The sequence below is a fragment of the Electrophorus electricus genome, chromosome 13 (genome assembly GCF_041902795.1).
Source record: "Electrophorus electricus isolate QZ-2024a chromosome 13, ASM4190279v1, whole genome shotgun sequence".
In the NCBI taxonomy this organism is placed as follows: domain Eukaryota; kingdom Metazoa; phylum Chordata; class Actinopteri; order Gymnotiformes; family Gymnotidae; genus Electrophorus; species Electrophorus electricus.
The window spans coordinates 5,915,001-5,934,783 of record NC_137509.1 but is presented as its reverse complement, the minus strand read 5'-3'; the positions used below and the strand labels follow the sequence as shown (position 1 = coordinate 5,934,783).

The 19,783-nt window shown below is 38.2% G+C and overlaps 2 protein-coding genes across 4 annotated transcripts in view; both read right to left on the bottom strand.

Annotated features, from left to right (window-relative positions):
* Window positions 1–874: 874 nt before the first annotated feature.
* On the bottom strand, window positions 875–1,644 carry LOC145660415 (C-type lectin domain family 4 member E-like). The gene is made up of 3 exons (XM_081725393.1): window positions 1,619–1,644; window positions 1,372–1,493; window positions 875–1,218 (listed from the first exon to the last, which is right to left on the bottom strand). Exons 1-3 carry the CDS (start codon window positions 1,625–1,627, stop codon window positions 1,044–1,046), a joined length of 306 nt encoding a protein of 101 aa, XP_081581519.1. The 5' UTR covers window positions 1,628–1,644; the 3' UTR covers window positions 875–1,043.
* Window positions 1,645–12,404: 10,760 nt separating this feature from the next.
* LOC113569015 (uncharacterized) overlaps window positions 12,405–19,783 on the bottom strand; it is a 14,030-nt gene continuing 6,651 nt past the window's right edge. For 2 of the 3 annotated variants that reach the window (XM_081695192.1, XM_081695193.1), the window contains 10 exons: window positions 19,509–19,670; window positions 19,237–19,293; window positions 18,725–18,787; window positions 18,537–18,611; window positions 17,613–17,675; window positions 17,425–17,499; window positions 16,360–16,413; window positions 15,746–15,903; window positions 15,499–15,620; window positions 14,303–15,345 (listed from right to left, as the gene is read on the bottom strand). In XM_081695192.1, the coding sequence (XP_081551318.1) occupies window positions 15,171–15,345; window positions 15,499–15,620; window positions 15,746–15,903; window positions 16,360–16,413; window positions 17,425–17,499; window positions 17,613–17,675; window positions 18,537–18,611; window positions 18,725–18,787; window positions 19,237–19,293; window positions 19,509–19,670 (1,004 nt within the window). In that variant the 3' untranslated portion in view covers window positions 14,303–15,170. Of the gene's footprint in view, window positions 14,131–14,302; window positions 15,346–15,498; window positions 15,621–15,745; window positions 15,904–16,359; window positions 16,414–17,424; window positions 17,500–17,612; window positions 17,676–18,536; window positions 18,612–18,724; window positions 18,788–19,236; window positions 19,294–19,508; window positions 19,671–19,783 lie in introns of those variants that run through there. The other variant, XR_014115993.1, reaches the window with a different exon arrangement.

Here is a 19,783-nt window from a genome sequence, read left to right as displayed (position 1 = left end):
TTAGTATCTCTACCCTGAAAATACAATTGTTTTTAATACATCTCATCAGTTAAATAATGTAACACAGTGCCATCTACAGGACTGCCCTTACAATAACATTCTTGAATACAGTACACTACTGACCAGTGCAGTGATTTACGGGCAAAGGAAAGATTTTATTCAATTTATTCAATAATTTATTTAAAGACATCACTGATATCACTGTTTACATTTGCTTGTTCAGGACATACACACAAGTAGTAAACACATACAGTGCTGTTTAAATTATAAAAGGGTTTATCCATCTGAATTTAAGCTATCATAATATTTCATGACTATTGGATGTTAAAATAAAATATATTTGTTACACCCTCTGCAGATTATGATGTTTATTGTTTACAACTGTAATAATTATAATTTAGCAAACGTAAATTACACCTGTATGCTAAAACACTCTGGATGAAGCTTTACCTTGAATAACCCTCCACTTTGTCTCAAAGTTGTGAATAAATACAAACAAACTCTACAACCAATGTTTCACTTTTCAGTGCTCTAATTTCAAAGCATCTCCACCAATAAAATAAAGTGTTACAGAAGCAATCTAAGGCATTTCAGTACTACCCACTATTTCTTAAAGCATCCTGCTCACCTTGAGACTGAAGCTACTACATTTACCTGATACCTTTATCCAAAGCAACTTACACTTATGACTGGGTATAACTTGAGCATTAATGGGCTAGCTGAGGGGCCCGACAGTGGCAGGTCTTGAGCCAGCAACCTTCTGATTACAAGTCAAGTACCGTAACCACTGAGCTACTACTGCTACTAAATAATGAGCTAAAGATGACTTCTTGCATCATTAATAAGCCTATACTCATTGATGACAGAAGGGCTTGTCACAATACAGAGATATAAAAATGAAGCAATGCTAAAATATTTAAACAAACAAAGAAATACCTAAGCAGGACACAAACAAATACAAGGAAAATTCAGCCTGAGATTTGACTTCCCTACACCTTATGTTATTGCCATAATTACAATCTCTACTATCTACTATCTCTGTTTTACATTCCTGCTTTGGCCTCACAGACATGCTTGAGTTTCTTGCTCTCTTCATTACAGAATGCATCCAGTAAAAGATAACTGTCAGAGCTGAGCTCCATTACAGCACAGTCTTCTCCTTCAGGGTGAGCATTTTGATCTCCCTTCCAGTCATCTGGCTCATTTCCAGTCCAGTACCTGGTTGTCAAGGGAACAAAATAAACAAATCACTATTACAAGTGTGCCATTTTGTTAAAAGCATGTAGACTAAATGCGTAGTGATCTACCATGATATGATCATGTGACCTCGAAATGAACAGGACTTTTCAGTGGTGTCTGTAATGGACCAACCTCGGTGTCTGACTGAGCTTTGTGCCATCTAACCAGTGCCATTCTCCCTCCACCACAGCATCAGTCAGACCGATCCAGTAGAACTCACTTCCAGAACCAGGCTTTGATCTTTTTAAGAAATCCTTTAATGAAAAATATTGTGATTATAATCTGTAAGACATTCCGATGAACAGGACAATAAGGGCATAACTGTTCTGCATTTCAGTGAGTATTTTAGTGTCACAGCTATTACATTCAGACATCATACCTGCTCCATTGGACTGGTAACAATCACCAAATCTCCTCCCTTATCAACACAAGCATCGCGACTGGCAGTCCAGGTCTCCTCATCAGTAGAGAAGCAGTAACACTTCCCACTAAAGAACTTCCAACCCCGAGCACAGTGGTCTGATTTCATCTTCAGAGCTGCAGCATTGTGATTGCAAAACATTAATACACTGCTCAGAGACAAGGCTGAAGAGATCAGGTTATGATACTCAATATAGAATCTGATAAATACACAAAATACTGTTTACTTTAAAATATCACATAGTGATAAACTAAAGGACATTGAGGTCAGGCATACAAGCATACAAACCAAAATAAATTAACCTTAAATTTTGCCTGCCACTATTCACAGTAGAATTCTATTTGAAAGAATAATGAAACTGAAAATATTCTTTGCCAAATTAGTAGGTGGCCCCAAGTGTTGACTATGTAAATGATAGCTATACTACAGTGGATGTTCTTGTGTAGGCTGCATCACTTAAGATGAATAAATTCAGAGGGAAGATCTTGTATCTGAAGTGTGTTTAACAGCCCTCACTGACTCATCTGCCCTATCTGCTCTACTACAGGGAAACTGGAGTATTAACATCACAACTTACAAACATGGAGAGGCAGTGTGAGCACACATACAAAGACAGTGAGTGAGTGCTTGGTCCATGTACGGTGGTAAATGGACCAAGCACTCACTCACTGTCTTTGTTGTGTGCTCACATGGACCAAGCACTCACTCACTGTCTTTGTATGTGTGCTCACACTGCCTCTCCATGTTTGTAAGTTGTGATGTATTAAAACACAAGTATTGAAGGAATCTTCTTGGTATACAATCAATTATTTTTATGAAGGCCATTGTTTATACTGAATTTTTTTTTTCTAGTTCAGACTGAAACTAGATAGATCTCACTTTGAGACTCTATATATAAACACAGGTACTGTACTTTACAAATACAAACATCGAGCTATGATTCAAGATGATTTGTATTTACCTTTGAGTTCATTTGCTAACTTTTCCTTCTCTGTTTGGTAGTTTCTCTCTCCCTCATCCATAGTGTTCTTTGTTCCTGACATGCAAGAATAAAACTAACCAACCACCCAGTAGTGTGGAGGTCCAGATTAGTTAGCCTCTTATTCTTTATTTGAGGTTTAATATTTCTAGAGGTAAATCGGGATCTCACTTTGAAGTTCACTGATCAAATTTTCCTTTTCTTCCTTCACCTGCTCAATACTCCTCTTCATCTCTGGAAAATCAGGATGACAGCAGTATATCAGTACATCTGATTATCAATATAAATAACAAAAGGTAAGGAGTATATTGCCTCCTTCAATACTATTCCCTAATGTTATTCTATTAGAATAAGCATCTTTCCTTAGCTACTATATGAAGCCCTATGCGCTTGCTGTCTTTGGGGAAGAACTGCACCTCGCTCATTTCCATACCTGTTGTGAAGTTTGTTAACCTGTAAGATTATCATTTTCGATATGTTCTAAAATTTCTTTAATATATCTGTCAGTAACAAATTGACCCATTTATTTCTTTTTATACCACTTTCCTTTTTCCTCACACACAAAGAGTCTCTTTTTGTTGAAGCGGTGACCCTTGCCTTGATTCAGTGTGGCTCTGTGAGTGCTCATATGGAGAAACCAATCAGACATTTGAATGACATCTGGGATTGTTCATAACAATTTTAAAACCAGTGTACATTATCTAGGAGCCTATAAGCTATAAACAGATACAATATTTTACAAATACAAAAGCTATGATTTGTATTTACCTTTCAGTTCATTTGCTAACTTTTCCTTCTCTGTTTGGTAGTTTCTCTCTCCCTCATCCATAATGTTCTTTGTTCCTGTCATATAAGAACAAAACTAATCAACCACCTAGTAGTGTGGAGGTCCATCTTAGTCAGCCTCTTATTCCTTACTTGAGGATTAATATTTCTAGAGGTAAATCTAGATCTCACTTTGAAATTTACTGGTCAGGTTTTCCTTTGCTTCCTGCGGCTGTGTATTAATCAATAAAACCAAACTTTGTACGTTTAACTCTTCAACACAGATACTTAAAGCACTTGTTGAATGACACATTTGAAGGGCAAGGGATATGAGGTAAAACTAACAAGTATACCAGTAAAACAAGCATAAGCGACACATGACATCAGCAGTTTAACATCTCATTGTATCAGGACCTCCTCTGTCCAGTGAAACTGCATACAGGCCTCTTTCTGAAAGGTCAAGCTATTCACCAACTATACACAGGCTGACCCAGAACTTACACCATGTCTGCATGTGTGTGTGTGTGTGTGTGTGTGTGTGTGTGTGTATATATATATATATATGCATCATGAAGCCTTTGCAGATCTCACATTTTTGGGATATGTATCATTGTGGTTCAATGTTTGTATAGGAGTAAAGTCGTCGCCAAAAGTTGAGACTGAAATTTTGGTTTTCAAAAGTCGACTGCTTCAGTTTTTTTAGATCCTTTTGTCAGATGTTTATATGGTATATTGTACAATTATAAGCATTTCATAAGTTTTTTCATAACTTTTTGACAAATACATCAAGTTTAAGCAAAGCCTTAATATTCACTGTGTTGGTCCTTCTCTCTTAAGACTACTGCAATTTGACATGCTGAATATCAGATTCTGGGCAAAATCTTGACAACCCATTCTTGCTGTGACAGTGTCAGTACAGCCCAGTAGCCTTTTCTTGCCCAGACATAGAGCACCCTCACCTCAATACTAATTGACTACACCTGTCTTTTGTTTCAGTTTCTTTTAAAACCTCCCAGTTCCCATAGCATACTCGAAGTATTTTATCCTCATGCATATCAATCCTTACTTGTTCCTGATGTAATTTCTCACTACAGGTGTAGGTGTGAATTGAGGGGTGGACTCAGCACTTATTGAACTGACCTAAATTTGGATGACTCCGCTATAGACATATGTAATCAACATCTGGGAAGGCTTTGTTTTTGCTCTCAGTCAGTTCTACATCTCAACTGCTGGACTTCATGAAATCATCTAAATATATTCTCATATTATCTCAATCTCATACATCCACAGATCAAGGATCTGAAACGTGTCTCAATTCCTGTCCACATATCCTACAGATCTCCTCAATGCCATCATAGACGTAGCAATTGCAGCAACCTCACTTACTTGCAACGTTCAGCACCATGACAGGTCATGGTGGCAGGAGGGCTCTGAAATTGCCAATCTGCTGTCCAGAAGGCTGACTTCATCTCAGCACTAGCATCCTTCCACTCCCTACACTTCCTGGCTCTAACAAACATGGATCACCCCTGAGAACTTGCGACTCCGGCTGCTCTGTCCTCTGCCTTTCCATTCATCCATTCTCTGAGGTGTCTCAGCAGGGTTGGTGGCACAGGTTTACTATTGTCTCGAGAGTGGCGTTCCACTCCACTTTCCTTCTCTACTCTTTCCATCTCCTCTTTTGAATTTCATGCCATTACAGTCCCTTTCCCCACCAAACTTCGTATCATTGTCATCTACCCCCCTCCAGGTTCTCTAGATCACTTAATTGATGAGCTTGACATCTTCCTGAGTCAATTCCCCATTGAAGCAAAACCACTCAATCTCCTTGGGGAGTTCAACCTTCCCTTTGCATCCCACCCTGCATTCTTCTGCTGTTGACAGCATTCAACCTCACCCTCAACCACTCTCCTCTACCTGCTTTATGAGACAATGTTCTAGACCTGATCTTCACCCGCACCACTACCACATCGGACATCGCAGACTTCTGGACACCTCTCGCACCATCACTTTTTATCCTTCTCTCTCTCCCTTCATTCTCTTTCCATCCAGTCCTCCCCAATGTGTTCCTCCTCCTTCTGTCGCAATCTGCACTTCATAACTCCCTCTTCTCTTACTTCTACTATTTTGTCCACCCTTCCTCACCCTGACTGTCTTCTCCCTCTTTGGATACAGTTACTAATTCTTTCATTTCTACACTCTCCTCATCAAAGAATCTTCTGTGCCCTCTCTCCTCTAGACCTGCTAAATCCTCGCCACCTGCCTCCTGGCTAACAAACACTTCGCAGCCACAGGAGAGAACTAAGGACTGTAGAGAGGCAATGGAGTAAATCTCACCTAGATTCAGACCTCAGCTCATACCAGTCTCTCCTTTCCAAGTTCTCACTGGAAGTAACATCTGCAAAGTCATCCTACTACAGAGAAATTCGAACTATCAGCATCTGATCCACATAATCTCTTCACTTTTTTCTTATCTCCTGAATCCCCCCCCTCCCCCTCACCTCTTACTCCAGAGTATTTCATCACCTTCGAGAAGAAGGTTGCAGCAATCCACCAGTCCTTTTCCTTGGTTTGCTCTCCTCCAACCAATGTGCATTCTCCAACATCCAACTCTGACTTCTTTTTCTCCTCTCCACAGATGAAATTCTTCAACTCCTGACTTCCAGCAATCCAACTACATGTCCACTGGATCCAATTCTGTTCCAGACACTCTATTCCAGACAATCGCAAGAGATCTGCTACCTTTTATCTCTGTCATCCTCAACAACTCCTTATTTTCTGGATACATGCCAACTGCATTCAAAACTGCCAGGGTGGTACCAATCCTCAAGAAGGCCAGACACATGACGGCTCCAACGTTACCAACTACAGACCGGTATCACTTCCATCTTTCCTCTCAAAAGCCCTTGAACAAGCAGCTTATAATCAATTGTCCCTTTTCCTCACTCATAACCAGCTGCATGATCCTAATCAGTCTGGCTACAAACTACATTCTACAGAAACAGCCCTCATAGCAGTGAAAGATTTCATGCTGCTAAAGCTGCCAAACTGTCATCTGTTTTGATTCTTCGAGACCTTTCAGCAGCCTTTGACACAGTGAACCACAACATTCTTCTTTCTGTTCTCTCCAGGCTGGGTGTGACTGGCTCTGCTTGGAGATGCTTTCCAGATCCACATCCAAACGGTGTAGACTCTCCACTGGTGTTCCACAGGGCTCAGTATTAGGCCCCCTTCTCTTCATATATTCATTCTCTTGGTGATGTAATATCTTCTCATGGTTTCTCCTACCACTGCTATGCTGATGACACTCAATTACTTCTTTCTTTTCCACCCTCTGACACGCAGGTCTTGAGATGTATCTCTGCATGCTTGACTGACATCACATCATGGATGACAGCCCACCACTTGAAGCTCAACACCAGTAAAACTGAGCTTCTGTTCATCCCAGGCACTCCCAACCCTTACCATGACCTTAGTTTCCTTCAAGAATTCCCTGGTATCACCATCCGAAGTTTTCCATAGCCTGGGCATAACTTTGGACAACCAGTTGTCATTCTCAACTAATGTTTCTAATCTAACCCGGTCTTGCAGATTTCTCCTTTGTGACATATAAAGGATTCGGCCCTTTCTGTCACAGGAAGCTACTCAGGTGCTTGTGCAGTCTCTTGTGATCTCAAAGCTAGACTACTGCAACTTGCTGGTCTTCCTCTAAGAGCCATCAAACCTCTACAACTTGTCCAGAATGCAGCAGCATTACTGGTCTTCAATCTTCTGAAGTTTGCACGTTACTCCACTGCTGCACTCCCTTCATTGGTTCCAAGTAGCTGCATGCATCAGATTTACAACCTTAATGCTTGCCTACAAAGCTAAAAATGGACCAGCCCCTTTTTCTGGACAGAAAGTGAACTCCCACTTTCTGTCCAGACAGCAGAGTCCCTTGCAGTCTTCAAATGCAGACTGAAGACCCATCTATTTGCAGAATATTTAAAGGACAACTGACACTGCTCCCATGTTGACTGACTAATTTAATACTTATTGTAGGGTATTGTTTCTGTTTAACAAACTCTAGAACTTATTGTTTATTGCACTTATCATTGTTTAAGATGGACCTTATGTATTTTGTACTTCTAGGTATCAGCATTCATCCCAGTATTCTACAGTATTCTAGTTCATTGGTATGTTGGACCCTATGCTACTGTACTAGGATATTCTATAATAAATAACAGTAAATAACAAAGCACTTTTGTAAGTCGCTCTGGATAAGAGCGTCTGCTAAATGCCATAAATGTAAATGATCGCACTCATCTCATGGTAGCACCTCATGTCCATATGTCCCAAACAGTCTGACGGGGGCTTCATCAGAAAAAATCTTTACCCCAGTCCTCTGCAGCCCAATCCCTATACTTCCTGCAGAAAGTCTATCTGTACTTGATGTTTTTTTGGCAAGAAGTGGCTTCTTTGCTGCCCTTCTTCACTCCAAGCTATCCTCCAAAAGCCTTTGCCTCACTGTGCCTGCAGATGCACTCACAACTGCCATTCCTGAGCAAGCTCTGAACTGGTGGTGAGCCGATCTCATAGTTGCACCCTCTTTAGGAGACAGTCCTGGCAATTGCTTGACTTTCTTGGGCACCCTAAAACCTTCTTCATTGCAATCGAAACTCTTTCCTTGAAGTTCTTGATGATTCAATAAATGATTGATTTACGTGCTATCCTAAAAGCAGCAATGTCCTTGCCTGTGAAGTCCTCTTGATGCAATGCAATGATGACTGCACGTGTTCCCTTGGAGGTAACCATGGTTACCAGAAGAAAACTTCAAGCACCACCACCCTTTTAAAGCAATCATTCTGCTCTTCTAATCAGCATGACACAGTAATATCAGTTGCCTTGTCCTTGTTAACACTTTCTCCTGAGCTAATGAGAAGATCACTGAATTTATGTTAGCAGGTCAATTTGTGGCAGGGCTGAAATGCAGTGGCTGGAATACAGTAATTTTTGTGATTAAGTTAATTTTCATGGCAAGGAATGACTGCAATTATTTGCAGTTTATCTGATCACTCTTCACAATCTAAATTTAATGCAAACTGCCACCATAAAAATTGAAGCGGCCAACTTTGTGAAAACCAAAATTTGTGCTAGTCTCAACTTATGGCCCTGACTGTACATGTATGGGTGTGTGCATTGTGATGCTTCTGTATATCAAATTATTGGTGTGATGGTGGCAGGGAAGGAGTGAGACAAGAGTGTATAATTGGAGTCTCTTAGTTCTTCATAAAGAATGAAAAAAGCACAGTGCAGAGCTGCTAGAATACACAGAAGAAAACACAGACTAAAGCAAAAAGCACTGGCAGTAAAGCTCAAGGCATGTAGGCACAGCAGAGTTTGGCAGCACAGTAGATCGCTGGCAGTAAATGCTCAGGACATCAGCAACACAGGAGTGAGGAATAACAGCACTGGATGACTGATCCTGTGGCAGCACTGGACAAATGTTCCTATAGGCTGAAATCAGAGGGAGACACAAAATGGGCAAAAGAGGCACAAATGCAAGTGGTCAGTAATCAGGAGATTAAAGGTGGGGCAGGTGTGTTGTGTAACCGTCCGTGTGTCCCTTGGACTGGGTGCCTGGCACAACGTGAAAGTTGGTAAATGTGAAAAATGCTTCTTTTTTGTTAAAAGAATATTCCAACTTTGCCTTTAATAGATATATAAAATAACTTTCATAAAAAGTTTTGTTTCTCTTGTATGTCATGCTTTTTTTTTTTTTTTTTACATTAAGATGATATTTTGCCTTGAGAAGTCCAAGTTGAAGTCCTTGCCAGGTCCAAAACTACACAAGCTGTTAGGCTACCTCATTAGTATGTCTTATTGGTAGACAGAAAGATCCTTGTTCTTCCGCTCCAAGTGCAACATATTTGTCACACCCCCTGCTACACTTCCTGGTGGGTTGCATCATTCTGCCTCACTAGTCTATTAATTACAAGCCACACCTCCTCATACACCTGAAGGACATTACCTGCTCCCTTTGCTGCCAAAGTCTTTTGTGGTAAGTCCTGTTGTGAAGTCTCTTGTGCCTTAGCTGAGTTTCTGAGCCAGTTTTCTCTAGTGTTAGTTGCTGTTTGTAATTTTTCCATTTTGGACTATTTTTTGACTGTCTTTTGCCTGCCTCTGAACGCCATGTTTAACCGAACAACATTGTTCTGTAATAAATATTTTTCAACACTTACACTTCCTTCCTGTTATTTGCAAGTTTGTTACAATATTCACCTTCAGTTCTGTGACTGAATGCAGTAAAACCAAAGTAGTTAAAATCACTTGAAATTACACCACTTTAGGTTTCCATAATATTTTGATCAACCAATAAAAAAACATACCTTGCAAATTCTTTTGATTCAATGAACAATTCTTCAAGATGAAATTGTACAGATGTAGTTGTTCTAGAAACCAGATCAAATTTAAATTTGAGAGCAACAGTTATTCACGTGATTTGATGTCATTTCATAGATGCTGATGTTGAATGATTGGTTTGCTATTTAATCTCTCTATTCATAACTGAAGCTTGTCTAATCTCTCCTGAGTTTTGTGAAAACACGCACAAAAAAATCCAGTACTTGTCATCCACATTCATTAACAAGAGAAATGTGAATTGGTTTTGATTATGGTCCATTGATGCACTGTCTATGCACTATGCACTATGCTCATGGCCATTCTAATACTGACCTGTGAGACTGTGAATACACTCTTCATGTGCAACATTTTCTATAAAATCTGATGAGGAGAAAGAGCAGATCAAGTTTTCATAATCAGAAGTGCAGTAAGAAGTCGTTTCAGCATAAGCAAATAATCCACTGTCAAGCAAATATATATACATGGACAAAATATTAACAAACAAATATACAAACAGGCAAAACCCATGGCTGATAGCAATAGCAATACTTGTTTTGAGTTTTCACTTGAAAAATTAGAAGATAATTAGTTTTTTAGTGACACATCTTTGATTTGGGACTCACAGAGCACTCTGCTGATGAGGGCCAGAGCAAAGACGAAAGCACACAAAGAAACCAGCAGCAGTCTGTCCTTAGGTCATGTGCTTTGGTCATGACCTTTGTCCTGGCACCAACTGAAGGGTCAGCAGGGTCAACTGGTCCTGGTACAGTAGAGGGGCTCAGATCAGCTGCCAGAAATATGAGGAATGACTTCATTATATCATATATAATGTTTAGAATGAAAGGCCTAAAAATGTTATACATTTATATGTTTATACTGATTTTAATATTCATAATCACAAGTGTGTCATAAAACAGAAATAAGTTATATGTAGGTGTAGTAGGTATAGTTATTTTTTTTTCCACATCATATTTTCTTACATGCTATCATGTTCTGAATTGAATGAATACGTGATGTTCAGGGATGTGAGGCAGGATGCGGGTGAAATGGCATCTTTAGGGAAGTCCAGTCATTATCATCATCGTCAAGAAACAAAACATCACCAACCAAACAAACTGAAGGGCAACTGATGTGCACAACGTTACAACCCAACTGTATAGTCAACAACAAGTCACAGATGAAGAACATCCCTGAACTTTAATATTCTTTTCAACTCCCTCGTTCATTCATCAGTTCCCCTCAGTGGAATGTCACAGAATATTGACACCATAGTTCCACTACTTTATTAACTGAATTTTTATTAAGTTAGTTCTGCATTCAGACAGCATAATTTTATGGGTGGTGTTTGAACAGGGTTTGATTATTATTATTTATTTACACAAACCCTTATTAATTATTTACTATTTGTTATCTATCTATCTATGCATCCATCCATCCTTCCTAAATTCACATAGAAATGGACACAGATTTTAAGATAGATTTTTCATTATTTAAAATGTGGTATAGACTGCGGCCTGAGCGCCCTCTAGAGATACATGTAGACCGAGAGCCCCCTGTGTGCTCTCTCAGACCCCAGTCCCTCCTACACAAGGACAGGCCGGGTAGGTCACGTTAGAGCCAGACTCAGGGGCACACAGCCACCCCTCCCCAATTCATGAAAATCATGGCTCCCAAACCTGTTTGGACATCGCTGACCTGATAACATCCTGCCCTAAGCAGGTCTATAAGTGCTGACAGCATATATTGTGTGAAATGTATATATTTGGAACTAATGTGAGTTGATTACAGTTTAGCATAGTTATCAGTAGATGGTCCATTATCATCAGTGTTTTAGATTTGTTACAGATTAATGTCAAATGTAAACATGACATTAAATTAGCCTACCGACTTTGTGACATTAATGTGGCTATATTACAGTTATATTACTATAACTACTAATATTATCATTAGTATAAGTATAGCTTTATTGCTCACTTGTACAAAGTGTATTTTTCTGCACTGTGAGTGTTGTTTCTATGCCAAGTATGGGACAAATGAAGCAGGTGGCAATAGTGAACGTTCAGGGCACTGTGGAATGGAATATCCATAGCTCATCAGTGTTAAACAGGCAATAAAACCACAAAATGGGCCCACAAACAAAAAAACACAAATCAGGACCCATACAAACAGCAAAACAAATATTTTACAGAGAATGGAGGGCTCTAAATGCACAAGAGTAATGCATTAAAGTACAGTACTTAAGTAAAGTACCATCAGCTGGAGACAATGACCCTAATGGATAAGATAATAGGTAACAAGGGGGAGTAAACAAGAGCACAAGGCAGGACTGACAAGAAAACAACCAGAACCAGAAGAGAAGGGACAGAATAGAATTGTGAAACCAATTAAGTTGTAGTATGTATGAACACAGGTGAAAATTACTGCATTCTTACCATTAGAGGGTAGTGTGGTGCAACCTGAGTAATAATTAGATGCTCTGATAATAGTAGATTCACTGTAAGTGCATATTATTGCATTCATGTGCCTAATAATGTTAATGAGGGAAATGACAGATGGAATGTACGTACTGTTTTTATTCCAGACCACACATACATACATACACATATACAAATGGATGCGCATAAATACATAACTAAACATACAAATACACAATAACTCAGGTCAACAATTATATCTAGCTTTCTACTCTGTATGTGGAACAATCATCTAGCAACTTTCTTCTTTTTATAAACTGTGTTGTGAACTTCATCCTTTACCAAAAAGATTAACCCTTTCCTCTCTTCAAAGACTACGTCCCCTTTTGTATTATAGGCTGTTGGTTGATGGGCAGAGGTAGTGTAATTGGTATGTTGCCTTTCTTACATTCATCATCTTTTCACATTTGATGGCATTTAGCTGATGCTTTTAGCCAAAGTGACTTACAACTCTGATACTTCCCTGGTATGGCCAACCAATCAGCACTTCCATCTACTTCCCTAAACTAACCAGTGTGGCACGAGGCTTTCACTGACTCTTTGTGGTGGCTTACAGGGCACTGTGTTAAGAGAGAGAGAGAGAGAGAGAGACCGACCAAGCAATACGTACAGGGATGGAACAACAACTACATTGGATGTTTGCTCACATGCTATGGAGACAATGCATAAGGAATGACAGGTAAGTTAACTAAAATAGAGACTTCTTTGAAAAAAAGCTGCTTAAAAAGATATGCCACTCTGTTACGTGTCACATGTATAAAAAAACAAATATGATCAAGTCTTTAAAATACACTGTATTGGTGAAGTGAAAAAATTCTGATAGGTGTCTTTCAAAAGGCAGGATGATATTAAGCTACACTAAACAGGGAGGACCAATTTTCAAAGTGCAATTGACTTTCTTAGACAATATACTGTACAGAGTCCAAGGATATGTGTTTATATATAATGATGTATGTATAAATACATGTTTGTGTGCAATGTAATTTGCCTTCAATTTTTAAGAATAAAAGTTACTGCAAATTGTGGCGTTAACATTGAGGCTAGAGTTTGGGGACAGGGGCTCCCATGGTACACCACTGCTTCTCTCGCTAGGTATTTTGTGGGTTTTGTGGTGGTGGTTATTGTTTTTTTTGTCATGCTCTTGTTATTTAGTTATTGCATAGTCATTTTGAATGGTTTTGACTGTCCCTCATTTTATGTGCATCCCCAGCCTCATGTAGTTGTCTGTTTCCTGTAGCCATCACCCTAGTATTAGTGCCTGTTCAGGAAGCTCTCTCTCTCTCTCTCTCTCTCTCTGTGGTTTACCTGGCCTCTATTCTGTTTTTTTTTTTTCTTGTTCACTTTTTCTCACTAATTTGCATGAGCGTCATGAATGTATGATACAAGTAACGTCTTGCTATAGGAATTGTAAAAAGGCTTAGTTTAATTATAGAAGTGATTTAATTGAAGCTTTTGGCGAGCCAGAGTAGCTTATAGGTTTAAAAGACTGTAGTTATATCAAACCAATAAAAATTACATCCATATACAATAATGTGATGAGACATGGCTATTTAGTTTTGCATGAAAGTATGTACTTTAAGTTAACAATATTCCATGTATTAATTGTTTATTTATCTCCATGGCTTCAGTTTGCATGGTTGTGATGAAATTTTGGAATGTATTTTGGGATGCTGTCTGAAGTTCCTTATCTCAGCAAAACCGGCGGTGTGAGGGACTGCTGGTAGCAATGTCCACCATCCCTTAGTAAAATCAGAATGCCCTTCAACATGGTGGCAAGGATTCCACCAAGGTCAAGTGGTGAGGAGTAGTGTGGGAGTGGCTTTCTTTTCCAGAATTTGGTCTGGGGTCTGGTCCTGTATACCAAAGGTATGCTTTGAACCAATAAAAGAGTGAACAGATTACAGCATTATATCACAAATATCACATCAGTTTGAACTATTAGGAAGTGGGATATATTGCTGCCAAAATTCCATCTGAATTTAATCTATCATAATATTTCATGACTATGGGATGTTAAAATAAAATATATTTTTTACACAACACTCTCTGCAGATTATGATGTTTATTATTTACAAATGTAATAATTATAATTTAGCAAAAGTAAATAACATCTGTATGATAGCTGTATGATAAAACACTCTGGATGAAGCTTTAACTTGAATAACCCTCCACTTTGTCTCAAAGTTGTGACTAAATACAAACAATCTCTAGAACTAATAAACAAAGCAATGTTTCACTTTACAGTGCTCTAATTTTACAGCATCTCCACATTTACACCAATAAGATGAAGTGTTACAGTAGCAATCTAATGCATTTCAGTACTACCCAGTGCTGCTTAAAGCATCCTGCTCATCATATGAGACTGAAACTGCTAAAGATGCATTCTTGCATCATCAGCAAGCCCAAACTCATTAATGAGCATATGGTTTGTAACAACACAGATATGTACAAGAAGCAATGCCTGAATACTTAAACAAATAAATACAAAGAAAATCCAGCCTGAGATTTCAATTCCCTATGCATTACGTTATGGCCATAATTACAATCTCTACCTCTAGGTTTTACATTCCTGCTTTGGCCTCACAGACATGCTTGTGTTTCTTCCCATCTTCAGTGCATATTTCATCCAGTAAATCATAACTGGCAGAGCTGAGCTCCATTATAGCACAGTCTTCTCCTTCTATGTGAGCATTTTGATCTTTCGAGTCATTAGGCCCAAACTCATTGATGACCATGTGGTTTGTCACAGTACAGAGATATGAACATGAAGCAATGCCTAAATATGTAAACAAACAAATAAATACATAAGCGGGACACAAACAAATACAAAGAAAATTCAGCCTGAGATTTGACTTCCCTACACCTTATGTTATTGCCATAATTACAATCTCTACTATCTACTATCTCTGTTTTACATTCCTGCTTTGGCCTCACAGACATGCTTGAGTTTCTTGCTTTCTTCATTACAGAATGCATCCAGTAAAAGATAACTGTCAGAGCTGAGCTCCATTACAGCACAGTCTTCTCCTTCAGGGTGAGCATTTTGATCTCCCTTCCAGTCATCTGGCTCATTTCCAGTCCAGTACCTGGTTGTCAAGGGAACAAAATAAACAAATCACTATTACAAGTGTGCCATTTTGTTAAAAGCATGTAGACTAAATGCGTAGTGATCTACCATGATATGATCATGTGACCTCGAAATGAACAGGACTTTTCAGTGGTGTCTGTAATGGACCAACCTCGGTGTCTGACTGAGCTTTGTGCCATCTAACCAGTGCCATTCTCCCTCCACCACAGCATCAGTCAGACCGATCCAGTAGAACTCACTTCCAGAACCAGGCTTTGATCTTTTTAAGAAATCCTTTAATGAAAAATATTGTGATTAGAATCTGTAAGACATTCCGATGAACAGGACAATAAGGGCATAACTGTTCTGCATTTCAGTGAGTATTTTAGTGTCACAGCTATTACATTCAGACATCATACCTGCTCCATTGGACTGGTAACAATCACCAAATATCCTCCCTTATCAACACAAGCATTCCGACTGGCATTCCAGGTCTCCTCATCAGTAGAGAAGTAGTAACACTTCCCACTGAAGAACTTCCAGCCCTGAGCACAGTGGTCTGATTTCATCTTCAGAGCTGCAGCATTGTGATTGCACAGCGTTAATACACTACTCAGAGACAATGCTGAAGAGATCAGGTTATGATACACAATATAGAATCTGATAAATACACAAAATACTGTTTACTTTCAAATATCACATAGTGATAAACTAAAGGACATTGAGGCCAGGCATAGAGGATTAAATGGACAAACAAGTACTCAAACAAGAATAAATTAACTTTAACACATTTTGCCCTCCACTATTCACAGTAGAATTCTCTTTGAAAGAATAATGAAACTGAAGATATTCTTTGCCAAATTAGTAAGTGACCATCAAAGTGTTGACTATGTAAATGAAAGTCAAAACACAAGTATTGAAGGATTCTTCTTGGTACACATTCAATTATTTTTATGAAGGCCATTGTTTATACTGACATAATATGTATATTGTTTTCTAGTTTTCTAGTTCAGACTGAAACTGTAGATCTCACTTTTGGTTAGATTTTCCTTTTCTGCCTGCAGCTGCTCCATACTCCTGTTTATCTCTGGAAAATCAGGACAACACCAGTATATCAGTACATCTGAATGTCAGGTTTATGACAGCTAACAAAAGGAGTTATATAGTCAACATAAATAACAAAATGTAAGAAATATATTTCATCCTTCAATACTGATTCTATGTGAAAGGGTTTTGATATTTTGCAAGTCATTTGATTCTAAAAGTAGGAAGTGGATGTCAAAGTGCCATCTTGGGTTTATAGAAGAAAGCAGACATTTCTGGCTTTGGCTGCATCAGTTTTAGTCTTGTATTCCAGTACAAAAATGGAAGTTGAAACCAAGATGCACAGATTAATCCAGCACACAGCTTGTCTGTCTGTCTTTTATTCTCCAGTAAAAATCTTAGAAATAAAGTTATGTCTTCACTATTAGAATATAATAATTACCAGAGAGCTGACTGACCAAACTAGTTTCACAAACAGAAAGATGCACATTTTCTTTTTCCAGGTTTTGAAGGGTGTCAATCATGATCATATGATCATACACTGAATAAAGATGGTTCTTTAGCACATTTGTGTATTGTTTCCTAACAGGCTCCAACTGATTCTTGTCTGTTACCCTGAAACTCTTCTGAATAAGGACATCTTTGTGGAAATTGAAAGTACTGAACTGCCCATTGAATGATCTGGCATTCATCCAGGGGTTGTAAAATCAGCACTGATACACATACACACACACACACACACACACACACACACACACACACACACACACACACACACACACACACACACACACACACACACACACAAACAAACATTCTCTATCTCTCCTAAATAAACACTTGACCCCTGTGTCTTGAGTCATAGTGGGTCTCTGAGGGCTCATAAGAAGAAATCATGAGACATTAAAATGACAGCTGGATTTGTTAATAACAATGTAAACAAAACAGTGTACATTATCAGGGAGACTTTGTCCATTTATAAAATATAAACACAGGTACTGTATTTTACAAATATAAACATCAAGCTCTGATTCAAGATAAGATTTGTATTTACCTTGGAGTTCATTTGCTAACTTTTCCTTCTCTGTTTGGTAGTTTCTCTCTCTCTCATCCATAGTGTTCTTTGTTCCTGAAATAAAAGAACAAAACAATCATCAATCTACTAGTGTGGATGTCCAGATTAGTCAGCCTCTTATTCTTAATTTGAGGACTAATATTTCTAAAAGTAAATCTGGATCTCACTTTGAAGTTCACTGGTCAAATTTTCTTTTTCTTCCTTCACCTGCTCAATACTCCTCTTCATCTCTGGAAAATCAGGATGACAGCAGTATATCAGTATATCTGAATGTCAATATAAATAACAAAAGGTAAATAATATATTTCCTGCTTCAAGTACTATTCCCTATTGTTATTCTATTAGAATAAGCATCTTTCCTTAGCTCGTATATGAAGCCTTATGCACTTGCTGTCTTTGGGGAAGAACTGCACCTCGCTCATTTCCATACCTGTCGTTATGTTTATTAACCTGTAAGATTATGAGTTTTGATATGTTCTTAAAATTCTTTAATATATCTGTCAGTAACAAACTGACCCATTTATTTATCTTTATACCACTTTCCTTTTTCCACACACACACAAAGTGTCTTTTGGCTGAAGATGAGACCCTGGCCTTGATTCAGTGTGGCTCTGTGAGTGCTCATATGGAGAAACCAGTCAGACATGTGAATGATATCTGGGTTGGTTCATAACAATTTTAAAACCAGTCTACATTATCTGGGAGCCTATAAGCTATAAACAGATACAATATTTTACAAATACAAAAGCTATGATTTGTATTTACCTTTCAGTTCATTTGCTAACTTTTCCTTCTCTGTTTTGTAGTTTCTCTCTCCCTCACCCATAGTGTTCTTTGTTCCTGATATGCAAGAACAAAACTATAAACCTACTAGTGTGAAGTTTCAGATTATTCATCCACCTATTCTGTTTGTGATGTTTAATATTTCTAGAGGTAAATCTAGATCTCACTTTGAAATTCAATTTTCAGGTTTTCCTTTGCTTCCTGCCGCTGCGTATTAATCAATAATACCAGACTTTGTACATTTAACTCATAATGGATCCTTTAAAAAAGCACTGATTCAACTGTTTCAATCTTAGATTTCTTCTTACCATTGAGTTCATTTGCTAACTTTTCCATTTCTGTTTGGTATTTTCTCTCTCTCTCATCCAGAGTGTTCTTTGTTCCTGAAATGAAAGAACAAAACAATCATCAATCTACTAGTGTGGAGGTCCAGATTAGTCAGCCTCTTATTCTTTATTTGAGTTTTAATATTTCTAGAGGTAAATCTGGATCTCACTTTGAAGTTCACTGGTCGGGTTTTTCTTTTCTGCCTGCAACTGCTCAATACTGCTGTTTCTTTCTGGAAAAAAAAAGATGATGTCTCCATGTTAATATGAATGTCAAATTAATGACAACTTACACTAAGTTAACTCCTCAGTCAACACTGTATAATTCCACACTATATATGTCTGCTTATTAAAAAAATCTTACCTGAGAGAATCTTTTCACTTAAATTCTAACTCCTTAAGATCTTCTTGTAATTATCTAAACTCACATCAGATTGAAAAGTGACAAGTCTTTTAGTCATTTAGTTTCATTATACGTGCTGGTGTTGGTGTTAAAAATCAGTAATCCCTGTCACCATCTGAAGCCCCTGATTACTCCTCAGATTTGTTTGAACCAATGAAGGAATGACAAAATTAGAAAATTAATAATATACACAAGATTGCATTTCCAGCTCTTATTTCATACTTCATGTGTGAAATAGTTTTGATTAGTGGATTGACTTTGACTTCATCTTGCACTGACCTCTAAAAAAGTTCAACTGCTTCTCAGATTCTTCATGGGACAGCTTTCCAAAACCATCTGAGAAAGAAAAGAAATCTTTTGTCTACTTAATTAACAACAAGGAGGGAAAAACAATAACAACATCAGTTCGTAATGGCCCAGCATGTTAACCCAACCATGATCTTAAGCAATAAATGATAAAACCAATTTATAACAATTAACAACAATATTAATTTAGCCAGTGAAAAGTTATACTTTATTATTAATGTATAAGCATTTGATTTGTCACTCACAGAGCAGTCCAATGACGAGGGCCACAGAAAAGAGAAGAACACACAGAGAAACCAGCAACAGTCTCTCTATAAGTTTCTCTTTAGCCTGTGCAGTGTTAATGACCTTTGACCTTGCCTCTGGTGAAGGGTCATCAGTGACATTTGGTCCAGGCTGAAGACCAGCTGCCAGGACCAAAAATATTTTTTTTTATTCATAAAAAGCAATGAATGTTAGTTAAAGATTTTGAGCTTCTGCATCCCTTTGTTAGTCACTGAAAATGACTTTTCCTCCATAT

What these genes read in the sequence shown, in the direction of transcription:
- LOC145660415 (XM_081725393.1), bottom strand. An exon ending in AAGCTCAGTCAGACACCGAG is followed by an intron (nt 1,219 to 1,371) that starts GTTGGTCCATTA and finishes CTTGACAACCAG; the next exon opens with GTACTGGACTGGAAATGAGC.